At 41.4% G+C, this 10655-nt stretch overlaps 1 protein-coding gene across 1 annotated transcript in view; it reads left to right on the top strand.

Annotated features, from left to right (window-relative positions):
- The window catches only part of LOC142571931 (junction-mediating and -regulatory protein-like), a 39185-nt gene extending 29000 nt beyond the window's left edge, over positions 1-10185 (top strand). The window contains exons 11-12 of the mRNA XM_075680659.1: positions 3285-3465; positions 3553-10185. Of these exons, the coding sequence (XP_075536774.1) occupies positions 3285-3465; positions 3553-3674 (303 nt within the window). The 3' untranslated portion in view covers positions 3675-10185. The remainder of the gene's footprint in view (positions 1-3284; positions 3466-3552) is intronic.
- The last annotated feature ends 470 nt before the right edge of the window (positions 10186-10655 follow it).

Here is a 10655-nt window from a genome sequence, read left to right on the forward strand (position 1 = left end):
TTATGCAATTTTGGCGGGCGTCTTGGTGCTCATACTGGGACAGGAGACGGCGAGTGCACACTATGTCCTGTGACAGTAGCGCCTTCGCACTTGTGGTATGTTTGACTACGTCGCACCGATGTATTACGGGGCAGCTGACTTTCAGGAACCAGCATTATGCAATGCTTCAGACCCTTGCTGTGGTTTCCGCACTTCAGCGCTATCGTCGAGGGTGACGAAAGTGGAGTTGGCGCCACTGCCGACAGCGGTGGACCCTCTAAATGGAAAACACAACACCCGAACAGCAAAAAGCTTGATAGCAAACGTCGAAACAGCTAGGCCTAACGACAGCACAAAACTACTACTACGGCTGCCAATGTATTGGCGTGTGAGAGCACTGTTCCGAGGCTTGATGACAGTGGCTTCAGTTGATGCCATTTTGAACCTGCAGTCACGACAAAAGTCCAAATAATCAGATGGCAAAGGATTTCAGCGTCTAAAATTTCAGACATCCCTATGCAATGGCTCTGTGGGGTACGTGGCAGTAACATGAAGGTGTCCAAATTATCAGACATGTCTGCAAAATTGGTGTTTGACCGTTTACATAGTCAGGTGTTTCCTCATTGTCACCAGTGGAAAGCGCCTGAAAGCACGATTCAGCTAAACAACACGCCGCAGCACAGCCAATATTGTTAAAGCGTGGTGGATCAATCCGGCAGGATATGGTGATGATTGATGATGCCATTGTCATTAAAACAATAACCGTAATACGATCTAGTAGCAGCTTGAGGATGTTAAGGAGGATATGGTCATGCACTTGACGCTTACTAAAACTTTTTTTTTCCAAAATTTTCTCTCTCCAAATTTTGGGTGCAGGCACATATTATAACATATGTAACAATCAAATATTAAAATTCAGACATACCTCGAAAACAATATTGTAACGCACAGTTGAGTGACGGTGCTTTAATCACTTCACCTTGGGCGAACTTGTGCCCGACAAACAGCTAAACGAGAGCATCACTAGAACGTCCACAGTTGTTTCCGCAAGAGACCTGCACCTCTTCTTCTTTTCTTATGTCCCGCGCTGATGGCACATTGTTCCGATCGCGCGTGCCTTGCGGGCCCGTGTTGCCTGCTTCACTGCCGCTATCTTTCGCAGGTAGCAGTAAACAGCTGGACGGACGCAGGAGGCGGCTGGCACGCGTAATTTGAAATCATCTTGCGTCAATATATTTTAGGTAGCTTTTAATGTGAAGCATTCTTTGCCTCAGTTTTATACTTCCCAATAGGTAGCCTATCTGTCATTGCACTGCTTTTGGGGATTGGCCAGTATACCCAATGCACTAGCTTCGAGATCAACCCTAGTAAACTCTGTCCTCTACTTGCTGTCATGTATATGCTACAGCATCTGTGCAGTGAAGCATTCTTTACCTCAAATTCTGTGCTTTGCCTGCCTCACCTCGATTTCCAATGCAATGCCATTGAAGTTGGCTGCCATCATGTTGTCTTCACTGTGCTGTGGTCTTGTGGTAGTTGTTGCCATGCCACTGTCATCGTGGCCATCTATGCTGTTGTCATCGTTGTCATGCCACTGCCATTGATTGTGTCATCGTCAAGCTACTGTGATCGCCGTTTTTGTTGTGCCGTTGTTGTTGCGTCATTGTCTTGTCATTGCTGTCACAGATGCACATTTATGTCACATACACAGTTCCTTGCTTTACATGGACATGGTGTGCTATCTGGTAACACTGCACCACACTTTGGTAATACCTCGTAGAAACCCAAATGAGGCTAGATAGCCAGCTACATCTAAAATGCTTTGCATAAATAATATTAATTCCTACAATGCATGGAATACTCACAATATTTAATGTTTTAAAGGGCCCCGAACCACCCTTCTGGTTTGGTGAAATAACATAGTTCGCGGGTAGCATATGCTGCTGTGAACATCTCAGCCAAGTTTTGCTCCTGTACACAGTACGTGGAGCTTGCAAGTGGATCGCGAAGTCACCTTTCTCTTAACTATTTCTCTACCATGAGGAAAATAGGTGTCTTTTGTAGGTTACGCCAGATTTTTTTTTCTGAAGGAACTACTGCACTCAATATTTTATGTAATATGTAAACAAAAGGCAGAATGAATGCACTTTCAAGCATAAATGTTCTATTAACGAGATGTATGTCATAAAAAGGATATACATTACCAAAATCAAGATTGTGGGATAAAATTGAACAAAGTTTGCAAATACACGATTGTATCTACTAAGAAAGATATGTAAAAAAAATTTTGAGATATGCAAAATGTAATGCCGCCTGATAGGTGCTATATCTGAAAAAATAAAAATTTTTCATTCACCAGGTATTACAACATAAAAATGTTAAGTGCAAGCACTACAGTTTGGTGTGCCGGGCTGTGGTCGCTGATGTTCCGGGCTGGCTTGCATCGTTGTCACTTTCAGAGTCAAAGTTCAATGAAAAGGTAGCATCCTCAGACTTGCTGCTGTTCGATCCATGATACAATCAGACGCAAATGCAGCAAAATGGTAAGATCTGCGATTTTTTGAAGCCTGCGCACTGCTTCCAGAGGCGGACATTTTTGCTTTCTGCTTTGACGATCGCCACACTTCAGTGTGCGTTCAAAAATTAACGCCTGGTGAGGAAAAAGAAAACTACTTCGAAAACAAAAATATAGTTCTCCTCCTTCACGTCCTAACACTGGCTTGGCACTCTTTGGCCATACCTGGCCCTTGTGCCACTAAACACCACACATTCATTAATTCATTCCTTCACGTCCTCTGGCACAGTGTGACCGTGAGTGGCACAGAAGGTCTCGAAAGTACCGTTTCAAACCATCGATAGTAGGCGGACATTTTTGCTTTCTACTTTGACAAGCGCAAAAGCTTCAGAGTGCGTTCAAAAATCACCACCTGGGGGAAAGAAGTGAACTGCTTAAAAAATAGAAGAATAGTTCTCCTCCTTTGTGTCTGATACCGCAGTGTGTCCATCAGTGGTGCGGAAAGTCGCGAAACTAGCGTTTCAAACCATAGTTAGCGGGCTATTGATGCCCAATGGGGGCATGGTACGGAAAGAGGTAAACGGTCTCTTTTCAACAGAAGGCCCTGTCCTCACTCTCTTTTAGACGCACTATTTCGTCATTGGACGCACTATTTTGTCATTTCCTTGGACTGCTGCTATTGAACGATAGCTGACTTCATGCTGCAGTCAGCTACATGGCTAGCAAGCTGCATACAGTTTGCAGACCGTGTTATATTTAGAGGTTGACATGGTCTGAATTTTTACTGCAGCCGGCTGTCTCAAACATCATCCCACTGACGGCACTCAAAAAGCCTGGACCGAAGCAAGATCCACCAAAACCCAACCAAGGTGAACCCAACAAAACCATCAACCTATCAGAAATTCTTGCTGCTCGCACCAAGCTCAGGAAAGCGAATGTTTCAACTGATGACAACAGAAATAAAAACTCAGGTAAACATTTTCACCCCAGTTTCACTTAAAGCTGTCATATAATATACTTCAGCTGTCATTTATTCATATTTTTCTTCTTGTTTCCAGCCACTGGCGTTCAGTCCAAGGACTTCAATGCGGTTCTTAAAGCAGCCCTTACAAAAATTAACATTGCTTCACATGGACCTGATATTTCTGACCATGAGAGTGAAAATAGTGACTTTGAGTAATTGCTCCCTGTAAAATCCAACAATGCTGATGCTTGCACTCTTTATTTCCGTCCGTGACCAGTGTTGCTTGTGATGCTATGCAGAAAACTTATTTATTTATTGATACTGCAATCCCAATATCGGAATTATCGCAGGGTGGAGAAAAGAACTGAGCAGTTTCACAAAACAGGCAAAATGTGCACAAAAAGAAATAAGGGCGCAGGTTGAAGCTCTACAGCCAGCGTTAGGAATACAACATTTGAACAAGATGTCAAACAGTAGAGGTAGAATATACAATAAAATAATAATCTGGCAAAATACAGTAGCACACACTAGGTAATACGTTGTGCGAACAATGTCAGTGACGGTTGCAACACTTCATTGTCGGTGAGGTTATTCCAATCAGTTATAGTTCGTGGAACGAATGAGTTCTTAAAGCAGTCATTACGGACGCAAAAAGGTGTTAAAGTTAGCTGATGTCGTGGTCGAGTCGAAATGAACGAGTTGAGACGAAAAATGAAGTAAATGGGTGAGTTAAGTTCTGTAGTGTCTTAATTAATTGGTACATGTATTTAAGTGGTGCAGAACGATTTCGCTTGGCTAGCGTCGGCAGGCCAGCTTTGATTAAAAGACGTGTTACCGATGTATGTTGGTGATTGTTATATATGTATCTAGCAGCCCGCCTTTGAGCCCCCTCTACTTTGTTTATGTTAGTTTTAGTGAATGGGTCCCAAATGATAGCTGCATAATCTAAGGTAGGCAAAACAATACATTTCTAAGCAAGAAGGTGGACAGATGGAGTGGACAACCACAATGCCCGTCTTATGAAAAACAATTTATGAAAAGCGTTACATGTTATGAAATCAATGTCTATTCCAGCTAAGATTGTTAGTGAGCCAGAGGCCTAGATATTTATATGCTATTACTTCTGTAAGTGTCACACTATTAATACTGTAATAAAACGGTAAGACATTTCTTTTGTGAGTGATCCCCATTAATACAGTTTTTTCAAAGTTAATGGACATTTGCCATGATTCACACCATGCAGAAACTTTTTGTAACTTGCTATTCAGTAGTAGTTGACCTGAGGCACTTCTTACTTCTGTATAAATGACACAATCATCAGCGTAAAGTCTAATTTTCACAGGAATGTTAGAGATAATATCATTAATATAGAATACAACAGAGGCCCAAGGACAGAGTCCTGAGGGACGCCAGAGTGAACCGCAAGCTTGCCAGAACAATAATTGTTATAAACAATGAATTGTTCTTTGTTTAAAAGGTAGGCTGAAATACACTTTACTAATTGTTTGTTATGAAGTATTGTCTAATTTATAAATTAACTGTTTTGTTAGCTGTTTTGTTTTCATACTCGTAATACCTTCGGTGCTACAATGCTCATGCAACACACACAAAATGAAGGGTGAAGTAGTCAAACCTCTGCTGTCCTTCTTGCATTATATTAGCCACAGCACCCTGCTCCATCGGTGGAGTGGTGTGCTGCAAAGCTGTACTCGTGACACTTCACAAAGATTCTTTTGCCCCCAAAATGCTGCGTGGAGTGTGCAAAGCTAATTTAAAGATCTCCTTTTTTTCCCTTTGGGAACAAAGTTTTAATTTTATACTTTCGTTAGTGTGACCATTAAATGTAGGCAGACCTAGAACTTCTCGCGCTTATAGTTATTGCAAAATATTGTGCTTTTAATGGCAACAAAATATTAAATAAATAAAAACCTACTGCAAAGTGCTTTTTAAGAAAAAAAAAGTAAGGTATCCTGTTTACCTGTGTTGTGTGGCACTTCAACGTGTTGTGCTACTAACAAATATAAACAGGCACTGCAGTTCTCTCATGTTGGCAGCTTTGCTAGGTGAGAGAGTGGTTGTCGACCAGTCTCTTCTCACACTTCAGTTCTGGGATTCAGGAATGCATCTGATCAGTGTTTGATGTTTCTCATCGATGCTGGCACTGCAAATACTGTAATTCATATGCATGAATATCGCTGGTCCTTTCTCTTCTTTTTTTTTCTTTTTCATTTCTGCATTTAGAGGTGTGGCTAGCTTAACCACTGGCCGATTGTGCTTCACAGAAAGCTAATTTCTACTTGTCTTGAAGAATGGTAAGGTATGGGAGAGTGAGAATAGGGAGTGTTCGTGTGATGTCGTGGACACCATGTTGTTGTCTTTACAGCTTACACAGAGCTGCTGGAAATAAACAGATAAGGATAATGCACAGCTTTTCATCGTGCTATCTGTACAACAAAATAGCGGCTGCAATGATTTCAGTGCACATGCTGTCCCATACAAATGTACATGAAGCACAGGTCTGCGAAGAAGAGAGTGTGCAACAAATAAAGGAAATGAGTGGCAGCCCAATCTGCCACCATGATGTCTGCCTGTGCAGTTGCATCCACAGGCAACTGCACGTGCACATGTAAACACTCAGGCCAGTGTATTGTGGTCCTGTTAAACATTTAACATAATGCGATGGGCAATCCATTAGCCAAGCCTGCACCTGTGTCTGGGACCCTGAGCATTCGTGGATGTTTGTGCACAGGTATGGCATGACTAGCATATCGCATATATGACACTGTTGTCAGATGTTGAAAGCTCTGCCCCAGTGGTGCTGTATTTGCACAAATATGGTGGAATGGCACCATTGCATGTTTGTCATTGTTTCAGGCATAAAGTGCTCATTTTCACTAGAAAGCTTGAGTTTGTGGCATAACCTGATTTTCCAGTCAGCAGTGCTCTCTGAACAATGTTGACTGGTTTTGTGTGACGAAGGTTCCTCCTTTGCTCAAAGAGAAATGCTAGAAATGGTTGATTTGTAATGGTAAGAGGTTATGTGTATAGAGAGATCATTAATCTGTTTCATGTATAGCTTGATTGATTGATTTAGAATCAAAGTATTTATGTGAAAGTGGAAGGAACCACGCTTAATTTTTTGTGTAGCTGTTTTTCAGGCATTTGTTTTAACAAAATGAATTATATGTAGGTACCTTTGTGTATTGCATCATACTCAACCAGTGTCAAGCTACTTGCATGTTATGCAAAAAATAATTACTGTGCAAAGTTCCAAGGTCTCGCTGCCTTTGCTTGGCTGGAGTTTCAGAGGCATTTCTGGAAGAGTAATCGACTGCCACCAAAAGTTTCGGACAAGTTTCATGTTGCCTTTTGACATGTATAAATTTGAAGCCTTTGTACTGCCTCTACTTGCAGCTGACTCAATCTCAAGACTCTTGTCACGTTCCATTTCATAAGTGTTCTAATATGTGGGGAGCCTCAGCTGAGGTATCTGAATATCCCTCAATATAGGCAGGATAGGTGTTCAAGTGGTTTCCCCTGTTGCCGAATGACTCAAGAAGCTCGAAAATCATAACTTGATGTCTCACTATCAAAAATATCTCAATTAGCCTTCTTCTAACTGGGTAAGATGGGTGCTGCATCTTAATGTGAAACATTTAGTGCAATCTCAGTGCACTCTACACCCTTTCTTTAGCTTTGGAAAACAATAATGCTACTAGCTGCTTTTGACATGAACTCCGGAATATTTGATTTACCCACTTGCATAAAAGTGCAACTGCTATGCTGTCCTCCCCCCTTAAAACAAATAAAAAATAAAGATGAACCCACCTGTCAGCAATAGGAAAGGCTTATGATTATCATGACATAGGAGGCAGTTAGCTTATGGGGACACTGCCACTTGCTGCCTTTGAGGGAGAGCATTAGTTGGCCACACTCGAAACCAGCGAGCCATGGTGACGGCAGGATTCGCATCAGTTTTCTCTTTCACGTTGGCATGACAAATACGGAGGAATCTTTTGTGTCAAAAGCCGCTATGCCCGTAGACAACCTTCTGTGACATTGATGTGAAAGTAATGGAGGCAGATTTCTTGCACATGTGTTAGTGCACCAAGTAGTCTGCCTGGGCTTGACAGCACTTTTGGTTCCTCGGAACAGATGCTGAATTGATGCAGCTTCCACGTGCGACAGTTCCCCCTTTGCCAAGCTTCGACACGCACTGGTGTGTTGTCTTATTTAGCTGCCAAATAAGGTGTTTATGCTTTCTCTTCCGCAGCTTAAACTAACACGGATGAAAATGTTGTACTTTCTTCAGAGGCGCTCTTGCTTCTAAGCACTTTGCCTCCCTAGCTTTCCATTTATTGCCACAGAAAGTTCTCTGTGCATGTAGTAGCATGCGTGCTTTGTAAATCTAGAAATGGTTTTGCAGTGTGCTCAGGTAGAGCTACAAATATCTGATAATGAAACACTAGCACGTATCTTGCTCAGCTAGAAGGTTAACTTGCAAATTTTTGCTAACTACTGTAATATGCAATATGTAGTACACTTAAGACAGAGGTTCACAGGACGATGGAGATTTGAAGTAGTCAACATTGGTTGAACAATTAATGACTCAAGCTGGAGCAAGCGTTTCAACCAGGGACCTGTCTTCATTAGTGTCTGTTGGTTACCTCGGTGTGTATTACAAGGTTTTCTTCAACATGCTGGCATGCAAAATTTGCTTTGTGAATTACTATATTTTGGCACCATATTTTTTTGGATTTGTCTTAAATGTTTCAATATTAAAACCAAATGGTTTCGTTTTAACTCATATGCTGAGCTTCTTTCCCCTTTCGTAACCCCAGAAATGCTCCCCATCCCCCTCACTTGTGTTATGTTCGGGTTCAAGTTATACGCACGGTTTTACGGTACTTATCTAAATGTGGATGTTGCTAATTTTTAAATTCTTGGCAGTGTGCCTTGAGGCATATCGCAATGTATTACTGAAATAGTATGTCACCTGCTCTATCTTCAGGCATTTCAGATACCTCAGCTGACATATGAATTGCACTGTGAGGCATCCTTTGCATTGATTTGGTAGCTTTTGGTAGCGATGTTCACTGCCCAGTGTCCATTTGTTTTCAACTGTTTGAGGAATTCATTCTCATGTATAACTGCACTCATTGCTCTCATAACAATCGGTTTGTACGCAGTGGTACTGTAGTACTCCACTCCACAAAGAGTTGCTGAGTGAATTTGCAGAGCAGCTGTTTCAACTCTGACATTTAGGAACTTGTGGGGTCTACTCTTTCATTGTTGAGTATTAACACACTAATACTCTGATGGTTTAAACGATTGCACTGTTTTAGTGTCCAAGTTTACTTTGTGTACCCTGCTGTGGTCAGCAGGTTATTATTAATTTGCCATTGCTGAGCGGTGCAAACTACCCGAGTGTGCTTGGAATTGTTGCCTAATAAGAATTGTAAATTGTTGGAGGACTGTGTACTCGTGCAATAAGTTTGTCCTATTGAGGGCAGCAGTGCAGGCCTCTTGTTCAAGGCTTGCTGAAATTAACAAACTGGCTTGGTCACAATTCAGTTGAGAACGGAGGATAAACACTTGCAAAAAGTTGTGATACAGCTGGTGCTAAACATAACTCATGGATAGCAGCCAATGTGTAACATGCATTTGTAAGTTATGTTGTGCTAAGACTAGCAACTTGCACACTTGTCCTCTTGCTTTATATATATGTATACCTATATACATAAGCTAGTGAGCTAGTCTATGAGTTGTGTGGCTGTGTGTCGACGGTAACTTGCAAATTTGTTAAAATGATCTGTTGGAGAGCCTGTTGACAGGTGTATGTTCCTTCTGCTCTCAGTCATTGTTCAACTGCAAGATATTGGTGTGTGCAAGCTGTTGTCTTCTGTTTTTGTAGGTTGGTGCTAATATTTACCTTTTGTTCGAATATGATGTTTGTATGTTTGTGTGTTGCACACTTTTGTATAACCAGTTATTGTTTTGAAAAATTCTTAATATCTATGAGCTTACATGTCCCTAGAACTTTCTTCTTTTTCCTTCATTGCAGTACTTGTGTGCACTGGAAACTGTTGTGCCCCTTTGCAGTGATGTTTATGATAGGCAGTGCTTGTGGTATTCACAACGAAACTTCAGTTAGTTATGTGTATTTTCAACATTTTTGTATGCCTGAACGTATGTACTCTTGTTTTCGGTTTCCATTGAAGTTTCTGGGAATTCTGCTTGATTGACGATAAGAATAACATCCATAATGCATCAACCAGTACATGAAAACTCGATAGCTGCTCGTTACAGCTGCAGTGAATGATGAACGTTCATGACATCTTTATGAGCAGGAGCAACAGCAGATGTAGGGGCCCTATTTGCATTGACAAATGAGAGGAATATCTATTTGTGAACTTTATAGGCATAACCTTAGGTGACCATGCTTTTTTTTGTTTGTTTGGTAACAGCTGTAAGGCTGTCCTTATTGGCATGCCCATATATACCTATGCGAGTGTCCGATTGCATGTGCTGGCATTCTTGTCAAGCTGGTGCTTTTAAGTACCAAATTACAAGGCTATGAAGGCTGTGATCCGAAACTGTGGCTGTGCTGACACTGTGCTCTGTTCTCACACTGGCTGCAGTGCACTTTATACCCTTTTAAAGAATATATATGTTTGAAGAAACATATTTTTTTTTGTGGATAATAAAGCATGTTTCATTTATTGCCCACACCTGTACTGTGCATTCTTGCATCACAATATTGATGACAGTGTTGTAGCTGATTTGGAGCATGTAGAGATAAAAGTTGGACGAGTCCAGTCAAGCAGCATCACGACCTAATTTTGCCTGTCTAGGATCTAATAATCACCAGGACCTGTAATTACCTATACCATGACTTAAACTGATGACCATTTCCGGGACTTATTTGATTGACCAACACCAGGACCTAATAATTTGATAAACAGGCCAGTTTCACTAGCGACTATAACGCACATGATCTATGCAATAGCAGAGAAAGTGGACCACTACTGGCATGATAACACTGACGGCGTGGCAAAATCGAACGATCAAAAGTAAGGAAGCATAGTGCACCCTCACACCTTTTGGCAGGTGCAGCCGAATATTTCTGTCAAAAATCCGTGCACACCTAAGCACTTCTTATGAGTTGTGTAGGCGAAAGCATTAATAAGTAAAATT

This window comes from Dermacentor variabilis, chromosome 2, assembly GCF_050947875.1.
Source record: "Dermacentor variabilis isolate Ectoservices chromosome 2, ASM5094787v1, whole genome shotgun sequence".
Taxonomy (NCBI): domain Eukaryota; kingdom Metazoa; phylum Arthropoda; class Arachnida; order Ixodida; family Ixodidae; genus Dermacentor; species Dermacentor variabilis.